A 24,597-nucleotide genomic window follows, 5' to 3' on the forward strand; every position below is an offset into this window, starting at 1 on the left:
GAAGATATCTCAGGGTCTATACCAACAGAATATCTCTGGCGGCTGGATTTGAGGTATGAAGCAGGGAGCTGCGATTCTGCTGGCAGATACCAGAAGATAAACGGAAGAGGGAGAGAGCCGCCATAAGCGCTGGCGCCAGAAAGGTGAAATAACACAGGAGCGCACAAGCCTCCCACACTAGGGCCTGGGCACAGACTTGCAGACCAGACCAGTAGCTGTGGGGAAAGGACTTTAGGGTAGCCCATTGGACTGAAACCTGGAGCTGCGGGGGTGCACATGTGAACTGGGGGTAGCTGATGGTTTTAGAAGCACAAAGGGCAAGGGCAAGGGCTGGGAGTGCTGCTGTGGGGCACACAACCCAGGACGCTGGGGTGTTCAGCAGCACAGACAAAAACCGAGTCAGTGTGGCCTGCAGGGCTTTCTGGAGAACAGACTGTACTCGCTCTATGCTGAGACAGAGGACTGGGCACAATCGCTTCTGCTCTGACTCTCAGAAGAGACACTGAAAGCTGCCAGGGAAAGTTGCCAGAGAACAAAAGCCCCCAAAACCAGTTTTCACTGAGCCCGTCCCCCCAATAGGGGGCAGGGCAGTTCTGCCTAAACAGGGTTGCCTGAGTAACAGCACAGCAGGCCCCTCCCCCAGAAGACAGGCTGGAAGAACAAGAGGCCGACAACCCTAAGGGCCCTATAAAATGGGTGCATCTTGCTTGGGTTGTGTTCAACAGAGTTTGGACTCTGTACATTCCCTCAACCACCTCTCACCAGAATGACTAGGAGGAGGAACCCGCAACATAGGAAAAATTCAGATTGTGACCTTTGCCACTGAACTAATAGATATGGTTATAAGCAAAATGCTGGAATTAGACTTCAGGATAACAGTTATGCAGATTATAGCTAGGTTGGAGAAGAACATTAATGGCAACATAGATTCTCTGAGGGCAGAAGTGAGAGCTGATCTGGCAGAACTTAAAAATGCTATTGATGAGATCCAATCTAATCTAGATACTCCAATAGCTAGGGTAAATGAGGCAGAAGAATGAATTAGTGATCTAGAAGATAAACTGATAGAAAAGAAGGATCAGGAGGAGGCCTGGAGCAAACAGCTTAGAATCCATGAAAACAGAATTAGAGGAATAAATGATGCCATGAAATGATCCAATGTCAGAATTATTGGGATCTAAGGGGGTAGAGAGAGAGAAAGGACTAAAAGATATAGCTGAGCAAATCCTAGCTGAGATTTTCCCTAATCTGGAGAATGAAATAAGCATCATGTCCTAGAAATAGAACTCCCCCCTCCAAGATTAAAGAGGGCAGACCAACCCTCAGGCATGTGGTAGTGAAATTTGTGAATCTTAAAACCAGAGAAGACATCTTACAGGCTGCTAGGGGGAAGAGATTCCTTCATACAAAGGGAGGAACATCAGAATAACGTCAGACCTGTCCACAGAAACCTGACAAGCCAAAAAGGTCTGGCAAGATATATGCAGGGTACTAAATGAGAAGAACATGCAGCTGAGAATACTTTATCTGGCAAGGCTGTCATTTAGAATGGATGGAGAGATAAAGAGCTCCCAAGACTGGCAAAAACTGAAAGAATATTTGACCACTAAGCTGGCCCTGCAAGAAGTACGAAGGGGGGTTCTATAAAAGAAGAAAGACCCTAAGAGTGATATAGAATAGAAATTTACAGAGACAATCTATAGAAAGAAGGATTTCACAGGCAACATGATAACAATAAAAACACACCTTTCAATAATCACTCCCAACGTGAACAGCCTAAATGCTCCCATGAAACGGCATAGGGTTGCAGATTGGATAAAAAGACATATAGACCCATCCATATGCTGTCTATGAGAGACTCATTTTGAACCTAAAGAGACATCTAGACTGAAATTGAAGAGATGGAGACTGATCTTTCATGCCAATGGACTGCAAAAGAAAGGTAGGGTGGCAATCCTCATATCCGACAAATTAGATTTTAAGCTAAAGACCCTAGTAAGAGATACAGAAGGACACTGTATCATTCTTAAAGGGTCTATCCAATAAGAAAATCTAACAATTTTAAATATCTATGCCCCCAACATGGAAAAGGCCAACTACATAAGCCAACTGTTATTCAAAATAAAGAAACATATGGATAATAATACATTAATTGTAGGGGATCTTAGCACTCTACTCTCAGCAATAGACAGATCACCTAAGCAGAAAATGAACAAAGAAATAAGAACTTTGAATGACACATTGGACCAGATGGACCCCATAGGTAAATACAGAACATTTCACCCTAAACCAACAGAATATTCATTCTTCTTGAGCACATGTGAAACTTTTTCCAGAATAGACCACATATGGGTCATGAATCAAATCTCAGCTGATACCAAAAGATTGAGATTATTCCTTGCATAGTCTCAGACTATAATGCTTTGAAACTGGAACTCAATCACAAGAAAAAGTTTGGAAGAAATTCAAACACTTGGAAGCTAAAGACCATCCTGCTCAAGAATGTTTGGGTCAACCAGGAAATCAAACAGGTACTTAACTTAAACAATTCATAGAAACCAATGAAAATGAAAACACATCAGTCCAAAACATATCAGATACAACAAAAGCGGTCCTAAGGGGGAAATACATAGCAAAGCAAAGCCTCATTCAAAAAAATAGAAAAATCCCGAATATGCAAACTCTCTACACCTTAAAGAACTGGAGAATCAACAACAAATTAAGCCTATCCCATGCATGAGAAGGGAAACAATTAAGATTAGAGCAGAGACCAATGAATTAGAAACCAGAGATATGGTAGAACACATCCTTGAAACTAGAAGTGGCTTCTTTGAAAGAATTGGTAAGATCGATGAACCATAGGCCAGACTAATCCAAAAGAAGAGAGAAAGGACCCAAATTAATAAAATTATGAATGAAAGGCGGGAGATCACTACTAACACCAAGGAGATAGAAGCAGTCATCAGAAATTATTATCAACAGCTATATGCCAATAACTAAGCAACCTAGAAGAAATGGATGCATTCCTGGAAACCTGTAAGCTTCAAAGACCAAAACAGGAAGAAATTGACGACCTGAATAGACCAATAACTAGTAACAAGATTGAAGCCATAATCAAAAAACAAGAGTCAAGTACCTGATGGATTCTCTGGGGAATTCTACCTAACATTCTAAGAAGAAATAATAGGAGACTAAAGCAGTTTAAAAGAATAGAAACAGAAGGAGAACTTCCAGACTATCCATGAAGCCAGCATTACCTTGAATATGGATGTCCAGATTCTCAACAAGATCCTAGCTAATAGGACCCAACAGCACATTAAAAAGATTATCCACCATGACCAGGTGGGATTTATCCCTGGTGGTCCAACATTCGCAAATCAGTGTGATAGAGAACAAATTTCTAAGAGAAAAGAGAAGAACCACATGGTCCTCTCAATTGATGCCAAAAAAGCATTTGAGAAAATACAGCATCCTTTCCTGATTAAAACTCTTCAGAGTATAGGGATAGAGAGAACATTCCTCAATTTTATAAAATCCATCTATGAAAAACCCAGAGCAAATATTCTCAATGGGGAAAAGCTGAGAGACTTTCCCTTAAAATCAGGAGAATGACAAGGATGCCCACTCTTGCCACTGTTGTTCAACATAGTACTATAAGTCCCAGCAACAGCAATCAGGCAACAAAAAGAAATGAAAAGTATTCAAAGTGGCAAAGAAGAAGTCAAACTCTCTCTCTTCGCAGATGACATGATACTTTATGTGGAAAACCCTAAAGACCCCACTCCCAAACTACTAGAATTCATACAGCAATTCAGTAATGTGGCAGGATACAAAATCAATGCACAGAAATCAGTTACTTTCTTATACACTAACAATGAAACTGTGGAAAGAGAAATTAGAGAATCGATTTCATTTATAATAGCACCAAAAATCATAAGATACCTTGGAACCTAACCAAAGAGGTAAAGGATCTATACTCTGGGAACTACAGAACATTCATGAAAGAAATTGAAGACACAAAAAGATGGAAAGATATCCCATGCTCATGGATCAGAAGAACAAACATGGTTAAAGTATCTGTGCTGCCCAGAGCATAGTACAGATTGCTATACTTTAAATGCCATCCCAATCAAAATACCATCAGCATTTTTCAAAGTGCTGGAACAAACAATCCTAAAATCTATATGGAACCAGAAGAGACCCTGAATTGCCAAGGAAATGTTGAAAAGGAAAAACAAAGTGGGGGCATCATGTTGCCTGATTTCAAGCTTTACTACAAAGCTGTGGTCACCAAGACAGCATGGTACTGGCACAAAAACAGACACATAGACCAATGGAACAGAGTAGAGAGCCTGGATATGGACCCACAACTCTCTGGTCAAATAATCTTGAACAAAGCCAGAAAAAATATCCAATGGAGAAAAGACACTCTCTTCAATAAATGGTGTTGGGAAAATTGGAAAATATACAGAAGAATGAAACTCGACCATTCTCTTACACCACATACAAAGATAAACTCAAAATGGAAGAAAGACCACAATGTGAGACAGGAATCCATCAAAAACCTGGAGGAGAACATAGGCAGTAACCTCTTCGACATCAGCCACAGCAACTTCTTTCAAGACAGGTCTCCAAAGGCAAAAGTGAAAATGAACTTTTGGGACTTCATCAAAATAAAAAGTTTCTGCACAGCAAAGGAAACAGTCAACAAAACAAAGAGGCAGCCCACAGAATGGAAGAAGATATTTGCAAATGACACTACAAAGGCCTGATATCCAAGATCTGTAAGAAACTTCTCAAACTCAACACTCAAAAAACAAATAAGTCAAAATGGGCAGAAGACAGACACTTTTCCAATGAAGACACACAAATGGCTAACAGACACATGAAAAAATGTTCATCATCATTAGGCATCAGGGAAATTAAAATCAACCAAACTGAGATACCACTTACACCAGTTAGAATGACAGAAATTAAAAAGGCAATAAACAAATGTTGGAGAGGATGTGGAGAGAGGGGAACCCTCTTACACTGTTGGTGGGAATGCAAGTTGGTGCAGCTACTTTAGAGGCTCCTCAAAAAATTAAAATTAAAGCTACCCTATGACCTGGCAATTGCACTACTGGGTATTTACCCCAAAGATACAGATACAGTGAAAAGAAGGGCCATATGCACCCCAATGTTCATAGCAGCAATGTCCACAATAGCCAAACTGTGGAAAGAGCAGAGATGTTCTTCAGCAGACAAATGGTTAAAGATATGGTCCATATATGCAATGGAATATTACTCAGCCATCAGAAAGGATGGCTTTTACCCAACTTTTGCATCAACATGGATGGGACTGGAGGAGATTATGCTGAGGCAGAGAAAGTTAATTATGTGGTTTCATTTACTTGTGGAACATAAGGAGTAGCATGGAGGACATTAGGAGAAAGAAGGGAAAAATAAAGACAGGGGTTATCGAAGGGGAGGATGAACCATGAGAGACTGGACTCTGAGAAACAAACTGAGGGTTTTAGAGGGGAGGAGTGTGGGGGATGGGTGAGGCCAGTGGTGGGTATTAAGGAGGGCACGTACTACGTGGAACACTGGGTGTTATCTGTAAACAGTGAATCTTGGAACACTACATCAAAAACAAATGGTGTACATAACATAATAAAAAAAGGAAAAAGAAAATTTCATTGCCCTCTCTGAATAATTGTTAGAATTATCAAATAAGCAGCAATTCATCAAAGGTATACTAGACTTGAATAGCACTACCAACCAGGTAGCCTAATTGACATTTATCCGGCAGCTCACTTAGCAACAGCAGAAAACCTGTTCTTCTCAAGTGCACAGGAAACATTTCCAAGAGAGACCACATTCTGGACCATAAAACAATTCCCAAATACAAAAGGATTCAAGTCACACAGTCTATTCTCTCATCACAATGGAATTGAAGTGGAGCAGAAAGATAGTTGGGAAAATCCCCCAAATGATTGGAAACTAAAAAGCATATTTCTGAATAGCCCAGAGATCAGAGGAGAAATCAGAAAATATTTTGAACTAAACGAAGATGAAAACACAGCATGTCAAAGTTGGTGGAACGCTACTGCAGCTCTACTAAAGGGAGATTTCTAGCACTATTAGAGGAGGATAAAGGTCTGGAAACTGAACTCAGGTGTCATCTTAAGAAACTAAACAACAACAACAACAAATTAAGCCTAAAAGCAGCAGAAGAAAGGAAGTGAGCATCCCAGTGGAAATCACTGGAGCAGAAACCAAAAACCACAGGGAAAGGAAGGAAAGAAAGAAGTCAAAAGCTGCTTCTTTGAGAAAATCAGTCAAACTAACAAACTTCTGATGAGTTTGATCAGGAGGGGAAAGAGAGAAGACAAATCACTGATGCCAAGAAAGGGAAGCGTGCCAGAGAGGCCCGCAACTTGACAGTGCTATGGGGACGAAGCTTTGAGGGGAGCTGTAAGCTCATCCCAGCCCCGGGGCTGCCTGGGGATGGGGCTGTTGATGTTTGAGGCCACCGTGAACCTGGGGAGGGCAGGTGGGGTGGGAAAGCCACCGAGCTGGCTGTTCTTGCTGAGTTTCAGCCAACTTTCTCTGATAAGTGACCCCTGGACTGCTGCAAGCCCTTGGTTAACTGTCAAAGCTCTGAAAAGGTTGACTTTGACAGTTTCTGCCCAAATTTTGTGGTCCTGCTATCAAGACAGCTCTTGTCTTTGTAGCCTCGTGTTTGCAGCCCTTCCTTCCAGCCTCCACCAGGATTACCGTGTCTAGGAAACCAGTTCCTGGTAAACATTTCCAGAAGGATCCAAAGACCTAAACCTTGATTCTTTCCCTGGGTGGGGAGCCTGCATTCCTCCAGAGGCTGTGCATTGCGTGCCCCTGACCAGGTGTCCTTCTGCTCTCGCTCACACTGTACACTTCCATCCACCCAAAACCCTCTTTCAGAAAAATGTTTTTATCCTACAGCACAGAGAGAAAACGGTTCAGGCTAATCACATCTTGTTTGTTTGAGGACAGATAAAAAGTTACTATTTTGTCCTTCTATTTCTTGTCTTTTTTTCTTCACCTTACAGAGAAGCTCCAAAGAGCTATTTGTGCTTCATGAATTTCATTAACCATTTAGTCAAGAATATTTGTCCTATAATACCTCTTGACTTAAGGTGTGCCATAAATCGTGGAAAATAAACAGGTTTGAGAGTTGACCATGATTACAGCGCTGGGACAAAGAATGTTTAAAAATAGAAACTCTGGTCCCCATTCTTCCGAAGCATCTAATCTAACTGGGAGAATAACACTAGAATTTGTACCTCTTCCACATCTTGTATCAAGTGTACTTGCCTCCATTATCAAGAATAACGGAGCGGTCAGAGTAAGGTGTCTTCTCTATTGGATGTGACGGGTGATTCATTCACTCGGTAAATTCCTAGGGCATCGGCAGTGTACCGCGCAGGGCACTAGGCTCTGGGGAGAACAGCCGTGACTCAGGAGATGAGTTCTGCTCCCTTTGGGCTAGCAGGCCAGGGAAGAGGTCAGCCAACAGGGGGAGCGAGCAAGCGAGGAACATGACGGCCACCTGTGGGAACTGCTCGAAAGAATACGGAATGCTTTTGAGATGAAGTGGCCTGGGAAGATCTTCCCAAGGCGGTGAGCGCTAACCTTGGAGGAAGGGAGTGAGCGAGCCCTGGAGAAGGCTATTAGGGTAAAACGCATTCCCTCGGAATCCAGAGACTCTGAAGAGAGGAGAGCTGCCCCCTTTTGAGAAATAACCCGAAGGCTTGGGTAGGGGGAGGTTGGAGCAAACCTGGAGGGGATTGCTCTGTGCTGAAGGCGGGGCTGTGGGCAGTGGCTACATCATGGAGGCCGTGGCGAGAAGTTTGGTTTCATCCCAGGAGAAAGGGAAGCCTCTGTCAGGTGTAAAGGAAGGAGGGGCATGAGTTGGAAAGGAAAGAGGGACAGGAGCTCACCACGGCTGCTGTGCAGGGAGTACACGGTAGGGCCGAGGATGGAAGTAGGAGCAAGTGCTCATGCTCACGGTCTCTCGCCCTTACCTCTGCGACGTGAGAGCCCGCAGGTTATCCAGATGGCTGTGTGGCCGTCCGTGTGGTACACGGGGAGGGTCACAGGATTTGGTGCCAGAAGTGCCTGTATTTGAACCTGACTTATCCGCCTCACTAGCTGTGGGAATGTGGACAAGTGGTCTAACTTCTCTAAGCTTCTGTTTAGTCTTTTGTAAAATGAGGAGAAAGACTTTAGCCTTTAGAGCTGTAGTAAGGGATGTATTCGGTGACGTGTAGGGAGTACACTTAGATGTGTAGAAAGTACACGGACGTTCTCTTTCCTTTCCCTGATGTGGAACTTTGTTGGAAAACGAAGTGGAGGTGCCCGCTTCCTGCAGTGAGTCTTCTGACACCCCTAAACACAGTGGGGTGTAGACAGCGTGCTCCAATCTGGTGCTGATTGGCGTGGGTGAATAGAGCAGACCCTAACGCCACTAACATCATCGTTTCATTCCTAGCACAGACTTGACTTTGGTCAAGGCCACTGTTTCCATTTGGTAGCAGCCGAACCACCAGTTCCCTAGTTTTCATGCTCTATGGTCCGCCCACCTTGCTGATAGCCTTTAAGAGCGCTGGGCTTGACGTCAGACAGACCTGGAGTCAAGTTCTAGTTCTGTGAAGAGCCCGCTGTGCAACCTTAAGCAAGGGCCTCTCCCCTCAGCTTCTTTTTTTTTTTTTTTTTTTAAAGATTTTATTTATTAATTTGACAGAGAGAAATCACAAGTAGACAGAGAGGCAGCCAGAGAGAGAGAGAGGGAAGCAGGCTCTCTGCCGAGCAGAGAGCCCGATGCGGGACTCGATCCCAGGACTCTGAGATCATGACCTGAGCCGAAGGCAGCGGCTTAACCCACTGAGCCACCCAGGCGCCCCTCCCCTCAGCTTCTTTATCTGTGCCAGGAGGTTGTGGTAGGGACTGTAGCGGAGCCCTGACTCGAGTGCCTCTGACCTCACAGGTATCCCGTGATTCAGATCATGCACGTGAGGGGACTAGCTTGTGCCTGGCACGTGGCACTCCCCACGCACAGGAGAGCTGCTGTTGTCCTTCCGACTATAGTTGCTGCTGGTCTGCAGTGAGGATACGTTTTTCCAGCTGCTGCTGAAACAGAGGAAAATGGCAGGGGTCCTTTCTGAGTGTCCTACCAAGGAGGGGACCCCACTCAACGAGAACAGAGAGCTGAGAAGTGAGCCGTTGTCCCTTCTTGTTTTGTCTTGTTCCTGGGCCAGGTGGACAATCAGCTCATTGGTACCACTCAGCCCTTCATGCTGTACGTGACTCCCCTGAGCAATGAGAATGAGGTCATCGAGACCGGCCCGGCCGTGCAGGTGAACGCGGTGAAGTTCCCCAGTAAGAGTGCGTTGACCAACATCTACAAGGTAGGCCCTGGGGGAGGCTGCTGGGCTTGGCGCGGTGGCAGGAGCTGATCTGTTCTCTCGCAGCCCAGTCTCCGAGTACGGGGTCTGGCCCAAAGTCGTCCCGCACAGTAGGGCAGTCTGACTTCCTCCATGGGGTGGGGGCCCACAGCAACTTCTCGTAGCACCCAGCGTTCTCTGCTGTGGCTTTGCACCTGATAACGTGGAATCCCCAGGGCCCAGAGTCTGTATTCATCAGAGTCGAGTCTCTGTGGGAAAACATAGCATCTTCCAGGTTGATCAGGACCAGGTGTGATCCAGATGTGTTATTAGAATAATTAGAGAGTGTTAGGAGGGGTCTGACCTTGGGATAGACGTCCTCTTGTGCAAGCTGACTTACACTGACTACTAAAAGCACATCGTTCAAAAGTGATGAGCTTTCTTCCCTAGAGAAGTTTCCACTATAAGCGGGCTGATAGAGCAGCAAACTCTGGCAAAGTGGGAGCTAAGAGGTTGGTTCCCCTATTTCTGCCCTTCGTCACCATTACCAGTGGGCCTGTGTGCAGCCCTCCAATCCTGCCACTCCTTCAACGAGTTTGCTGTCCACGTGAGCTCAGCACCAGAATGCTGTCCTCCGCAGCACATCTGCAAGCAGGATCCTGACTTAAGGAGACACAGATGCCCCGGAAACCAAACAAGAGGGCGGTGAATTGTATATTAAACCTCTTCTGGAATTCTTGGCTAATTGTAACAACGTAGAGAGAGATGAGCCAGAAATCATTTGGCAGTGTGGTTACAAAATCACATGAGCAAAGAAACTGTGCCACGTCATTTGGGGGCCTTCTTCATGGCCCAGATGAAAGTTCCTTCTGGTGTTTACACTATTAATCAGAATCTCTCCGTCTCTAGCATCTGATGATCACGGCTCAGAGATTCACAGTGCAAATTGAAGAGAAACTGCTCCTCAAGCTGCTGAGTTTTTTTGGCTACGATCAAGCAGAATCAGGTACTGTTGAATATTCTAGATTTGTGGCTGGGAAGTGACCCAAGAATGGCCTTTTCTAGTCCCTTGTGAAAATAGGTGGCTTCTGAGTACCCAGCAGACTCCCTTCACACCTCGCAGCCGGAGCCCAGAAGCTGAGGCCTGTGTCTAAGTGGCTTTTTTCAGAACAGCCTATTGATGGGGGCTGCGGAGGGTAGCTGATGCGAGCATGAAGGAAGCATCTTAGAGGTGTCTTGGGGTCCCCAGGGTTCACCTTTGGAAAGCAGCACACTTTTCCTCTTCGTTGTGCATTTGTTGACTCATCTGCTTGAGGATAACAGAAATGATGTTCGTCATTTAGCAAACCACTTTGTTTCCTAACCTCTGTTTAGTAAACAGACTGGGGGCCAAGAATCAGAAATCCCTTCGGCAGTTCCTTTGGTTTAGTTAATGGAAAAAAAAAATTGACTAGCCTTAACTTCTTAACTTTTTACATCCATGCCCTTATGCCTTAATGTCATTACCAAGTTTTCTAGTTACTTGACTCTTCTTTAGAGATGGGAGTGAGAGAAGCTATTGGAAACCCTACATGTCCCAGCAGTCACTACAGAAATTATGTAGCTTTTGTGTCTTTATTTTAGATTCCTCCTCATGGCCTTTGTAAGACTGAATATAGAACTTAGAAAGAAGTCGGCAATGCTTAGTCTTTTGAAGATAAAACCGAATATCGAAACTGAGAAATGATAAAATAGACTTGAATGTTTATATGTCCACGTTGGCTAGAGAAATAAACCACTGGGGACGTGTGTGCATATGTACATACTTAGACACAACACACGAAAAATATTTTTGCTCTTTAGCCCAGACTTATGATTCAAACTTTATGTGTATTTGGGATCAGAAGCAAGATTCTGTCCATTTAAAACTGTGTTTTCCACTCTGGGTGTGTGTTTGGACTTAGACAGCCACTCGAGACCCTGCCTGCAGGTAGCCAGGCTCTTTTGGCACCTTCCTGGGAAGTTTTACTTTCAGTTTTACTGGACATGCTTTTCTTGTAAGTTGCTCTAAATAAATTTCTCACCAAGCATCGTATAGATGTTTATAAAACCCTGGCCTTTGTTTCACTGGAATGTCTCTTCCACGCTCCCTGTTTAGGTTCCCTGAATACAAACAGGCAGGTCTCTCTTGCAGCATCATTTTCTCAAACTTCGTCCCTTGTTTTCTATAAAGAGAACCATAAGCACGTACAGCATACATTTGTTTGATAGGCAGATCGGTACAGTCTCCTTGGTTGTATTTCTAAGGCCCGTGAAGGCTAGTGAAAGTAAGCTGACCGCGTGGTTGTGGGTACAGGAGCAAGGCAGAGAGCACATTGCCGTGCGCCAGCCCACGTCACTCCTTCTCACTACACAAGACGTAAAAATAAAAATCTGCCTCAACTCTGCTGCTTTCACAAACGTCCGCCATTTGGTAGAGCGGGTGCCTGCTGCCGTGATGTCAGCTTGTTATAGCCTGTAGCCGGTTTCTTTTTAAAGGCATTCTCTTGCACTCAGGTACCTTATTCAACTGGTTATGTCGTTCATTATACTCCGAGGGATGCTATTTGGATATATCATCTCATGAAATAAATGCAGATAATCGGGGTCATTTATGATAATCATAATAAGAACAACATGGTTTCTAGAAGACTTATTGCCAGCACACACCCGTGGCCTCTGGCTTCCCCACCTGCATGATTTTTTCCAAAGATGATGTCTGCCAGATGGCATGGAGTCATGAAAGATTAGGCTATTTTACTTTCTTGGTAAACAACAGGAAGCACATCTGCTTTTACCAAGAAGTGGTATGGGGATACTGTACATAGCACCAAACCCCGAAAAACTAACTTTGGAGACATGTTGATATTTCTGTATGATTATTTTTCAGTGTTAGCATTTGATGTGTGAGACTTCAGGAGATTTTTTTTTTTTTTTTTTTAATTTCTCTATTTTACTCTTGTACCAGAGGTGGAAAAGTACGATGAAAACCTCCACGATAAGACGGCTGAGCAGGGTGGAACACCAATTCGGTACTACTTCGAAAACCTCAAAATCAGCATTCCCCAGATCAAGCTGAGCGTGTTCACCTCCAACAAGCTACCACTGGATCTCAAGGTGAGCGGATTTCTGGGTAAGATTTAAACAGTGGCTTTCCCTGGAAAAGAGTGAGTATGTTTCCTGTTTGCTTTTTCTGTCCAGGATCATCTTCGATAGCAGGTATTTTTACAGGCTTCCCTTTTAGAAGGTTCAAAATATATACACACACACGTACATGTGTACACATAATGTGTGTACATACGGACATATGTGTAGATGTACATGCACTTTTTAAAATACTTAAGAGCAAACAGAATTACATAAAACCCGTCTTCTTAACTCTTGGCTTGTCTCAATGAGGTCAGAGCCTACTTTCCTAGGGCCGCTTGCAGATTCAGGAGAAAAGTTACAAGCAAGGCAGTACCTGCCTTTTGTGCCCAAGACCTGCCGGCCCACCGGTTCTCTCCACCTCTGTGTGAATGGCCAAGACCAGAAGTGTCCACTCCTGTCAAGGCGCACACTCGGCCCCATACCGCTGAGGTGTGGCCTCCCTCACCACCGTCTCAGAATGTAACACGCCTGCAGACCGTCCTGACCTGCCCTTGACAGAGAGGGCCTGGATTCCATCTTCGTCTGCCGCAGGAAGATCCATTTTAATGAAGGGCTGGGGCTGGGATTCACATCCAAGCCCGCGTGACTCGGAAGCCTGTACCGTGCTGCACTGTGCCGGATACCGTCCCCCCAACCCGCCCCCCGCGAACGGAAGGCATCAGAGCACTTTAGAGCTGTTGGATGTTGGAGTTCAGAGAGTTCTTTCACTCAGGCCTTGTGGGTCAGCCGTGATGGGAGCAGGAGGATGCCCCAGGTGCTTGTTAGACAGTCTTTTCCTAGACCGAGGCTAAATCTGCCTCACTGCCGCTCGGACCCATTACTTCTGGTTCTTCTCGTTTGTTGCCCTGGAAGACGGTTGTCAAGGCACCTGCTCCCCGCCCTCCACCCGCAACCACCAGCCCAGGACACGGCCACTGCCCCACGCGGCCTCCTCGCAGATGCTGTGTGACGACCTCTCTTCTGAGCAGGAACAGCCGCAGACCTGAATAGACAAATAATACACCTGGCGACCTCGGTTCAGCTGCCTGCCGGGACTGTCCAGCAGTGCGCCGCTTGACGCAGCGCGGTGGGGACCGTGGCGTGTGGGGCGAGTGCCCTTCATCTGAAGGAGCTGCTTCGACTCAGCTCCGGCCAGTTGCTGTCACAGGGCAACGTGAACCCAGTGTGGCTGGATCTCCAGATTTCTAAAGCGAAGCCAGAAATCTGAGTTTTTATGTGGAATCTCCTGGTTTTGAAATGTTGGCAACCAGTTTGAGTTGTTTTCTTTAAAAACCTTTTGAGCTTGACAAAACACATGTGTGGGCCTCATGTGGTGCCTGGTTTGCCAACTCACAACTTCTAAAACAGACCTATAGGTAACGAGACCGTGGTCTGGTCATCAACAGATCATACTTGGATAAGAACGGGGCAAGGGTGGCCGCTTCATTTCCGCGGCAAGCTGGGGATGCTAGTCAGGACCAGAGGGGCAGGAGTTGCTTTGCAACCATCCTGAGAACAGCGTGGCATGCCCTTTCCAGCGGACTCTCCTGTCTGCTTGATTGGCTTTAATTTCATGTTTCCCAGGAGACTAAAGATACTTATAATTAGCCTAGGAGTGGGGGGAAAACCATGGGAAAACCACTATCTTGTTAATATCCACAAGTATCCACTTGACTTATGTGACCCCTTGGAATGGGTTTGTTTGATAAAGTATATATTCCCCCAGAACACTTGGCATGCGCCCAACAAACCAATGTTAAGCATTTCCTGAGAGTTAAGGACTTCTTGTTTTTTAAATCATCTTACTTAGAAACACAGACACCTAACAGTTCCTTTCAGATTGCTCCCAGCAAAACACTTTCCCCCAGCCTGACAAATGCAGTAGGATTTCCTACAGCTGAAGTAGGTCCAGACCTCTGGGGATAGGGTGCTGCTAGTGCATGCGTGATGCTGTGTGAACAGTACATGGGCGATCCGTTAAGGCCAGTGTTCCGTTTGTCACCGTACTGAAGGAACCTTTTGAAGGCCTTTTCAGATGATTGTTCCAGAAATCCAGTGGAGCAGCTGTGTCATGAACTGGCTGGCGGGGCGGGGGGGTGGGGGTGGGCATCCTGAATGGGGCACATTACTGTTTCAGGCAGGGTGCTGGGAATTGGGACTTCAGAGTTAAATTCTCAGCTTGTGGAAGTCACCATTTCACTGTGTCTCGAATTCTCCTCGTGGAGTCTGGGACTCATAAAATAATGTCATTTATTCAAAGAGTTTCCTAACAGAGTAATATCCCTTTATTAACAGCTCTTAGAAAGAGCCGTGTGCTCTTTGAGACAACTGTATAATGGCTCAAAGTATGTGCTTAGGGAATGGAGTGCTGTCCCAGAGCAGGATTCACAAGAGTCTGACTAAAAGGTAACCGTGTCTCTGGTATTGAAGGAATAATTATCTTGATTCTCTTGACTCCAGGCCAGAAGTGAGGCTGTCCGAAATCTCAGAGGGAAGTCTCTTCACGTTTACAGGGAGGGCACATTATTGCCAGATACAGTGTCTGTTCAGAAGGACTGAGAGCCGCTTTCCCATCTGCTATCTCGATTGGATTCCTTCCTCTGTGATGGGAGAAGGGGGAGATAATAGCTCCATTTCACAAATGCAGACACATCCCTCCCCTCCCCCTTCCTCTCCATTAGTCTCCTGCCTGCAGTACTAGGGAGTAGCAGGGTAAGACGGAAAAACCAGGTAGTTTGTATGTACTTGGGTGTTTTTTGTTTTTATTTTTTTTAAAGATCAAAAGAAGCCAGGAGCCTTTCAAAGGTTTCACGAGGTGGCCTACAGCAGTCCTTTTCCCATTTAGAGCATTGGGGTATTACAAAAGAAGGGCTTTAATTGAGCAATCTAGTTTGGAAGAAAACCCACATTTTAATGGTCAGAGAGCAAGAGGGTGGGGTGAGGGGGAATTTCAAACAAAGACACTATTTAAAAAGCCTAAAACTGTCTTCTCAAAGGCTTGAAATAATTTGTTGGGAAACTTCAGACCCTTTACTTTTTTCCTCCCCTCCCTAAATAAAAACCAGATTTGTTAAAAGGAAAAAAGATCCAGTATTGTTAATTGTATTTCAGAAAGTGCCAGAGAGGGAACTATGCCTGTAGTTTTAAACACTGTCCCAGGAGGGAAATGGGCAAATACCCTGCTTCACATAAACAGTCTCTATGTACCATAAATAAACCTTTAAAGAATGAATTCCAGACAGTTTTGTTTAGTGCAGGATAAACTCAGAAAGGAAAAGACGTGGCCCAGGGACTGGCTTGTGATCCGAGACCTTATGGCATATGGACAGGTATCTCCTCTTTCAACTCCATAAAGTTTCTGGAAGACTTCAGCGGTTTTCGTCTGGAGGAGGTAGGAATAGACAGTTTCCTAGTTTTATTAGGAGCTTCTGAGCCCAGATGGCTTTCTCCAGAATCCGTTTTATAACAGGAAACTGTCTGCTACTTGAGTAAATAAGCATCAATTTTGTATACTACTGTATTCGATTAGTCATTTTGTTACTTCAGGAAAAAGCCCTGTTTGGCTCTTTGTCCTCTCGTCTGTTTCCCTTTGACTGACCCGAACAACCTGAAGGTGGCAGATTAATTCCTACCAAGGGCTGCATCTTGGCTCTTTCTACTGTGGGAGGCCCCAGAGCCATAAATGACAAGGCGGAGATCATTTTTACTGAAGGGCCAGGGTATCTCCTGCGTTCAGACAAAGCACAGAAGCCATTCAGAAAGGGGTGGGAGTCTCTCGTGAGAGTCTGGACAATTTGGTAAAGGTTTTAGAGTCTCTGCTCCTATGTTGGGTTCCTCTTCAGTATTTGGTTGCAATGAGGAAGTTGGGGAGCAAACAAGCTTTTGCCTTAAGCCTTTGTTTGGATCTCATTTCCTCTTCTCTGAAAAGAAAGTAATGCTCAGAGGTGTATTGGCAAAAAAGACTGCTGACCTGATGTCAATACCTCCCCCAGCGCATTTACTGGGCGGCTCTAAGCAAAGCGGTTAGGCCGGGCTGGGCCTCAGTTTCCCAGTCAGTGCCACATGGATGCATGAAGCGTGCTTGCATGAACAGCAGAAGGCTTTTCAAGAGAAACAATGGAATCCTCCATTCTGGTCTGCATGCTTTCCACCTAATGGGTGGTTACTGTCGTGAAAATGAGCACGTTTGAGTCTAAGATCTCCTAATAACTAACTGCACAAGTTTAGGTCATCCACTTAACATTTCTTTGGTTTTATTTATTTTAAAAAATGAGACTGTTCAGCTGAATTAGCTTGTTAGGCTGAATTAACCTAAGAATGCTCTCAATCTCTAAAATGTTTTGTTCTCAAATTGTTCAGTAGGAGGTTACTGGTGACTTCCCAAGGGCCCAGATATAGGGACCTTTTGTCTATCCTCATCTCTGTAGGGTCCTCCGCTACAGTCAGCATTGCTGACCTCCCTGTCCCTTTCTGGTTCTCCTCTTATTCCTCTGTTGGTTTCTTTGTCTTCTTCACAGTTTTCTTTTTCTCTGTTTCTCCTGATTCATCTGTATAAGGGCTCTTTTTACCTCTGAACCGAACTGTCTGGTCGCATCACTTGCCCATTTAAAAAATCATATTAATGGTCTTTTATCATCTGTAATTTTAGAAGCTTTTTTTTTTTTATAAATTTGGTCTTTGAAATGAGTTGCAAGGTTTTTTCCTTCGGTTTTTCAATTGGTTTTTTTACTTTTGATGTATGTATGTTTTGGGGTTTTTTTAATCACAGGAAAGCTTTTTATTTTTATGTCATCAAAATTACCAGTCTTTTGCCTGTTCGTATTTGAGTCCCCAAAATTTTCCCCATTCTCTGGTTTTTAAAAAATTCCATCTATATTTTCTTCCCATTACACAATTTCATTTCAGTTAAAGATGCTCTTGTCCCAAAAGAATTTAAGACAGCCTCTGAAAATACATGCTAAAAGATGAAAAATAAGGGAGAAAATAGAAAGTGCATGAAATTACACATGAGATTTTACCATAAAGGCATTTATGATTCACTGGGGGTTATATAGAGGTTTTAGTAAATGCTATTAGACCAACTAGATACCCATCTGGAAAAACACACAATTAGATTTTTACTTACACACTATACAAGGAAAGATTCTGTGTAGATCAGAGATTTATTAACATTATTTGCATGAAAAATTCTTTTCACATTCAAAGAAGTAAAGTGTTTTGCATGCTGTCCAAAATCCCTGAATTATCAATCTTGTTAAATAAAAATATAATTGGAAAATAGACCATATCCAGAAATTGTTAACTGGCTTATAGTGGAGCCAGACTAGCTGAGAATTGCAAGAAAAGCTTGGTAGAGAAAAACTCTGAAAGTCTGTTTGAAGGTATTGGAAAGCGACCAGGACACCTAGGACCTGATGGTCCAAGATTTATGTGAGGAAGGAAACTCAATAAACTGAGTCCAAATTTACTCTGATTTTATTCTTGAGATAATCCTAATCTTTAAATGATATGGGGAGAAAGTCAGAGAAGGTGAGCAGAAAGTAGCTGTCAAGGCAGAGAGTCTGAGTAAGGCTTCTGGCAGTCTCCTGGGGCTGGCATAGCAAATGTTAGGTACTAAGAGAGCTGGTAATCAAGGGAGGGGCTAATATCTTACAGAGAAAGGACAGGCAGAAAAGAGCCCCCAGGTGGTTTGAGCTGCTGTATGTCTTGAGGCAGATACCAATTTCTGGCAGATACCAATTTCTAGGTAACTTCATCTGAGAGAGGCCAAGCAGAAGGTGGTGGTCAAGAGGCAGGAAAACAAAGTAGACCTTTTGGCAGTTTTCTGGTGCCGGGGAGATTAAAAGTGGAGGAACTGAATTGGTTGTCAGTTGATATCGCTGACACTACACCAGGCCTTATAAAGAGTAAAATAGACCAGGGGTTACAAAGACTGAAACCCAGCCTTGAGAAAGCCCAAATCCTGATTACATGAAGCCCCTTTAACTGCCTGCTAAAAACTAAAGACTCATGTGAAATCTGTAAAAGTTTTCATAGAAAATGTTAGAGTCAGTCACAAATTACTGGACCTGCCAAGAGAGGGGACCAAGAATAAAAACAGACACTAGAAGCAGACCCATAGATAAAACAAATATTGACTTTATCAAAAAGAATTTTAAAGAGTAAATGTAAGTGTGTTCAAGAAGTTTACCAGAAAACTATAATCTATATTTTAAAAATAAATAAGGGAAAATTATAGACCAGAATTGTTTCATGAACATAGAAGAAAGAAATCTGAACAACGTATTAACAGATCAAATACAGAAGTGTATGAGAAGGAAAATATAATTTAATTGGGCTTATTCCAGGAATGAAAGTGTAAGTATTTTCAGATAAATTACATAATTTACCACATCAACAACATGAAAAGAAGAAAAAATATGATTATCTCAATAATGGCACTAAAAAGAAAGAAAGAAAAAAGAAGGGAACTGCCTTAATCTGATAAAATGTATCTATAAAAAAGCTACAGCAAACATGCTCAGTGGGAAGGAGCCAGCCCATTATCACCACTTCAGTTCACTGTCATACAGGAGATCCTAGCCAGCGCAATAAGGCTAGAAAGATTACAGAAGAAATAAAGAAAAAGTATAAGAACTGGACAGAAAAATGAAAACTTTGTTATTTGCAGAGAACATGAATGTGTACCTAGAAAATCTAAAAGAATGTGCCCGTAAGTTACTATCTGAATGAATAAATAAATTTACAAAGGTCACTGGACATAGTGTACAAAAATCAATTGTATTTCTACATTTCAGCAACAATTATAGAGAAAAGGAAAGTTTGAAGAATGTAATTTACAATAGTGTTAAGAAAACATCAAATATGGTATCATTCTCTATGGCTATGTGATGAACTACTCTAACCCTCAGTGGTTTATTTTTTTACAATTCTATGGGTTAGCAATTTGGGCTGGAGTCTGTTGAATGCTTCTTCTGTTGGACTCACCTGTTTTTATTGATCTGACAATCAACTGAGACTGACTGGTTTACCATGACCTTACTCACATGTCAAGTGTTAAGTGCTGCTATCAAGAGAACCTTCTTCCACATGGTCTCTCAGCTTCCCCATGTGGTGGAAGTGTCAAAAAGGGCAGAGCAGAAGCTCCAAGGTCCTTCGGGGCTTAGGCACAGCAGTCATACAGTGTTCCTTCCACTGCATTTTCTTGGTTGAAGCAAATTTCAAGGTCAGTACAGATGAAATAGCCTTCACTAATAGTATAAGATGTAAAGAATATATGGCCATTTTTAATCTACTGCAGAAACCTTGGAATAAATCCAGCAAAGGGTGTATATAAGACCTCTGTATGGAAAACAATGTAACATTATTAAGAGAGAAGAGAACTACATAGATAAGGGGACATACCACATTAATACACTGAAAGATTTACTACTGTGAAGTTGTCATTTCTCAAATTGATCCATAGATTCAATGCAATCTTGATGAAAATTCCAAGTTTTTTTTTTTTTTTTTTGTATGTGTGGCAGATTGACAAGCTGATTCTAAAATGTATTTAGAAATGAAAAAGGCAAAGAGTAACTAGGGTAATCCTTAAAAAGACCAAAGTTGGAGAGCTTATACTGTTAGATTTCAAAACTCATTACAAAACTATAGTAATTAAGAAAGTGTGGTATAGGTAGAAGGCAGAACAAAATGAAACAGAAAAAGGAATCCAGAAACAGTCACGTTAATTCAGTTACTCAACTTATGACAAAGTTTACACTGTACTGCAATAGGGGAGAGGGTGATCATTTCAGTGAACATTACTTAGTTAATTAGATATCCATCTGGAAAAAAATGGATCTCAATTTCTGCTTCATACCATATAAAAAAGTCAAGTCCAAGTAGATTATAGATTTAAATGTGAAAAGTAAAACAAAAAATTTTTAGGTTAACACAGGGAGTATCTTTATGACCTTGATATAGATAATAACTTTTTAAGATTTTATTTATTTATTAGACAGTGAGAGAGAGAGCACAAGTAGGCAGAGCGGCAGGCAGAGGAAGAAGGAGAAGCAGGCTCCCCACTGAGCAAAGAGAGCTCAATGTGGGGCTTCATCCTAGGACTCTGGGATCATTACCAGAGCTGAAGGCAGACACTTAACTGACTGAGCCACCCAGGTGCCCTGATAATAATTTCTTAACCAGGAAATAGAAAGCTCTTTTCCTAAAGGAAAAGATAAATAAGTTGGATTTCATTAAAAAACACTATTTAAAAAGTAATAAATCACAGAATGGGAAAAGAGAATTGCAATTAATTGCAGTACATCTAATCACCAGAGGACTTGTATACAGGATGGATAAGAAAAATGGTGATGCCTGGGTGGCTTGGTCGGTTAAGCATCTGCCTTTGGCTCAGGTCATGGTCCCCGGGTCCTGGGATCAAATCCCGCATTGAGCTCCCTGCTCAGCGGGGAGCTTGGTTCTCCCTTTCCATCTGCCTCTCCCCCTACTGGTGCTTGTTCTTCCTCTCTGTCTCTCTGACAAATAAATAAATAAAATCTTCTATAAAAAGAAAAGCACCTACAAAGTAATAAGTAAAAAACAGACAACCCGCTACAAAAATAAGCAAAAGACTTGAGTAGGCACTTCACAGAAAGGGATCTCCAAGCAGCCAATATATGTATCACTGGGAAGATGGAATTTAAAACCACACTGAGATGCCATTACACACCCATCAGAATGTTTGGCTTTTAAAAGGCTGTCTGTACTGAGTGTTGATGAGGATGTAGAACAACAGGAAATTTCATAGACTGCTGAAGGGAGTGCAAACCAGTTCAGCCGCTGGCTATGCCTGCTGGGCAGTACTGTATGTAGTAGGGTTGGACCTGTATGTTCTTTGTGACACAGCAGCTCTACTCCCAGGCACATATTCAAGAAAAGTAGGTACATGTCCATGAATGTTCATCGCAGCATTACTCATAATAGCCAAAAGCTTGAAACAGCACCAGTGTTTATCAACAACAATGGCTTAATAAACTGTGTTTTATTCGTATATTGGAATACAAACAATGAAATTTCAGCAACTGCAGCTCTCTGTAACACCCAAAATACATACTGATGGTGTCCTTTGTGTAACATTCAAAGCAGGGAAAGCTAACCTATGGTGATAGAACTCAGGATAGTGGTTACCCTAGGGGAAGAGGGAGTAGTGACCAGGAGGCCACAGCTGGGGAGGGGGCTGCTTCCAAGATGAAATCAATAATAATTTACTCTTCTGGTCTCCCGGGTGGTAGTTACATGTTTGCTGTGCTCACTTTGGGGGAAAAAAATCATTGAACTGTACATTTGGTTACTGTACCTTTCTATGTGTGGTAACTTCAGTCAAAAAAGGAAAACTCGGGGCGCCTGGGTGGCTCAGTGGGTTAAACCGCTGCCTTCGGCTCGGGTCATGATCTCAGGGTCCTGGGATCGAGTCCCGCATCCGGCTCTCTGCTCAGCAGGGAGCCTGCTTCCTTCTCTCTCTCTCTGCCTGCCTCTCAGTGTACTTGTAATTTCTCTCCGTCAAATAAATAAATAAAATATTAAAAAAAAAAAAAAAAAAAAAAAAAGGAAAACTCAACACAAAACAGACCAGAAAGAATTATGCTGTGAAGCTAGAAGTGTTTATTTCTATGTGATCTGTGTTACTTTGAGTGACATGTATATTTTTTGTGCATATTTTGCTTTTGTAATTATAGGGAACATCCTTCTTTATAAATATCAAAACCTTGACTCTCATTGGAAAATTGATAGGACTTGTAACTTTCATGGAATCCAAAATTATAGGACGCCGGAAGGCCATCAAATGTCATTTCCTTTCTTCCCTAACTAGGCTCTAAAAAGTACCTTGGGATTTCCACTGATTCGGTTTGAGGACGCCGTGATTAATCTGGATCCATTCACTCGGGTACATCCCTATGAGACCAAGGAGTTCATCATCAATGATATCCTCAAACACTTCCAGGAGGTGAGCTTTGGAAAAATACTTAGTGGCTGGAGCATAAGCAGAATGTTTGTTTTGGTGGTTTGGGAATTTTGGTTACTAAGGCATTTCTACTAAGAGCCCAGTTAAACATTTGCTGTGTTAGGGGTCAGGTCACAGCCCGTGAAGCCCATACACATTCTGAAAATCCTGAAACAGTGTATTTGATTTATGAGCTGTTCGTCTTGTCCCTCACAGAGCTAGTCTCAGGGGCTTCCACCAGATTAGTCACAAGTCTTAAGGGTTCAATTGATGCTTTAATGATAACACAAAATACTCTGACCTCTCTATTGACTGGGCATGGGCCTACTTTGAACAACCTCCTCAGTGTTCTTGGAGCCTATGAGATCTTGCCCTAGAGTTGAACTTCTAAATTTTCGTATCAAGTTGGACATTTTCCATTTTTTTATTTATTATCCAGACTCTTTGATAAAGAGAGAAGTCAAGATCATATCAAATAGATTAACTGTCCAAGTTAACATATATTCTGCTCCTGCTTCCTTTCCGCTCGCCTCCCGCCACCCCTCCTCTCCTCCTTGGCTCCCTTCCTCAACTTTCTTAATGGCCGGTGTTTCCACTCAACGGTGAGGACAGTGACGTGGCAGATAGCCCTGGAATCAGTGGAGGCTTGCTCATGCCCTCATTATGCACCGTCCCCTCTGCCGATTACGAGGGGAACTTCGACTCCACTCTCTTCCCTCATTTTCCTTCTAGAACTCTCCTCCTGCTGCTGAGTTCCCTATTTGTAGGAACAACAGGAAGTGTGATGTATATGCTAATAATATTTGTAAAGGGTCTTTCCTGTTTAGTCTTAACTATTTATTCTTTGGAATGGCTTTGAGGCGCATTTCTGAGTACTGAGAGTCGTCTCTGGGGTGCAAGCATGGGGAGAGCTCGGGGGGAGCTCGTGGAAGGTTAGGAGCTGGCCGTTGATGAGAATTAAGAGGTCATTGGGGGTGATGACGTGAATGGAGGAGGAGACAGATGTCTCGCCTCTTTGCTGGGCACATTCTGCCCGCAAGCTTCAGCAGGTGCTGTTTTCATCTCCTCTGTCTGCCCCATTTCACAGGAACTCCTCAGCCAGGCAGCTCGGATCTTGGGATCTGTGGACTTTCTCGGCAATCCCATGGGGCTGTTGAATGATGTTTCTGAAGGGGTTACTGGACTGATAAAATACGGAAATGTCGGAGGCCTCATCAGAAATGTCACGCACGGCGTATCAAACTCAGCTGCCAAGGTAAGGAAAGAAAGGTGAAATCCGTTGTTGCTGACCTCAAGAGTGTTCACGTCCCCGAGATTCTGTCATAGCCGTGAGGCTGTGAGGAGTTACACACGTGGGCTTGGCTTCATTACCCACCCGCCGCTCTGTGCACCTGGCGTCGGGTCTGCTGAGTCCCCCACGGTCATGTCATCTTCCTTGTGTCCGCCACTGCCACCTCTTCCCAGGCTTCAGTTGTCCCCTCCCCGGGTCACTGCACTAGGCCCCCCGACCCACTGGACTCCACGGCGGCCAGCACGATGCCGCTAGAGTGAACTCACTTTGTATAAACCTAGGATTTGGCTGTGCTCTTCTCCTGCCTAAAATCTACCAGTTCTTTCCCACAGCTTACAGGAGAGAGCCCAAACTGAAAATAGGCTTCTAGAGCAGCGGAAGGAAGGTGTAATTCTCTCGGGTCCTGCTGTCTGGTTGGCTTTTTTGTTCATTGGCCTCTTGTTCGGTGGACATCTTGTTACTCCACAATTTATTTTTTGGCAGGAGCTCACTGTGTGAAGCTGGGAAAGGCGAAGGTAATGGGGGGGGCCGTCGCTATTTGACAGCGTGTGGAAGGCCTCTCCTTCCCTCCGCGCTGTGTCAGTTCCGCAGACTTGCCTCCTAGAGATTGACCTTCTGGAGAAGGGAGCGCTCTGAGAAAGCACTTGTGCTCTCTGCGTCTTTCTGGGCCCGTGTGGCAGGGACGAGCTCGCGTACCTGCGCCGTGGGCCGTGCGGCGAGCAGCCGGCTCCAGCGAACAGAGGGTTTAATGGTGCCACGCAGGGGGT

General features: G+C 43.7%; 1 protein-coding gene across 9 annotated transcripts in view; it reads left to right on the forward strand.

Annotated features, from left to right (window-relative positions):
• VPS13D (vacuolar protein sorting 13 homolog D) overlaps positions 1-24,597 on the forward strand; it is a 252,478-nt gene that overhangs the window by 145,433 nt on the left and 82,448 nt on the right. For all 9 annotated transcript variants that reach the window (XR_009345222.1, XR_009345221.1, XR_009345223.1 and 6 more), the window contains 5 exons: positions 9,282-9,431; positions 10,317-10,413; positions 12,394-12,542; positions 22,408-22,542; positions 23,627-23,794. Coding sequence is in view for 6 of the 9 variants with exons in the window: in XM_059136730.1 (XP_058992713.1) it covers positions 9,282-9,431; positions 10,317-10,413; positions 12,394-12,542; positions 22,408-22,542; positions 23,627-23,794 (699 nt within the window). In the remaining 3 variants the exon portion in view is untranslated. The remainder of the gene's footprint in view (positions 1-9,281; positions 9,432-10,316; positions 10,414-12,393; positions 12,543-22,407; positions 22,543-23,626; positions 23,795-24,597) is intronic.

This window comes from Mustela lutreola, chromosome 10, assembly GCF_030435805.1.
Source record: "Mustela lutreola isolate mMusLut2 chromosome 10, mMusLut2.pri, whole genome shotgun sequence".
NCBI lineage: Eukaryota > Metazoa > Chordata > Mammalia > Carnivora > Mustelidae > Mustela > Mustela lutreola.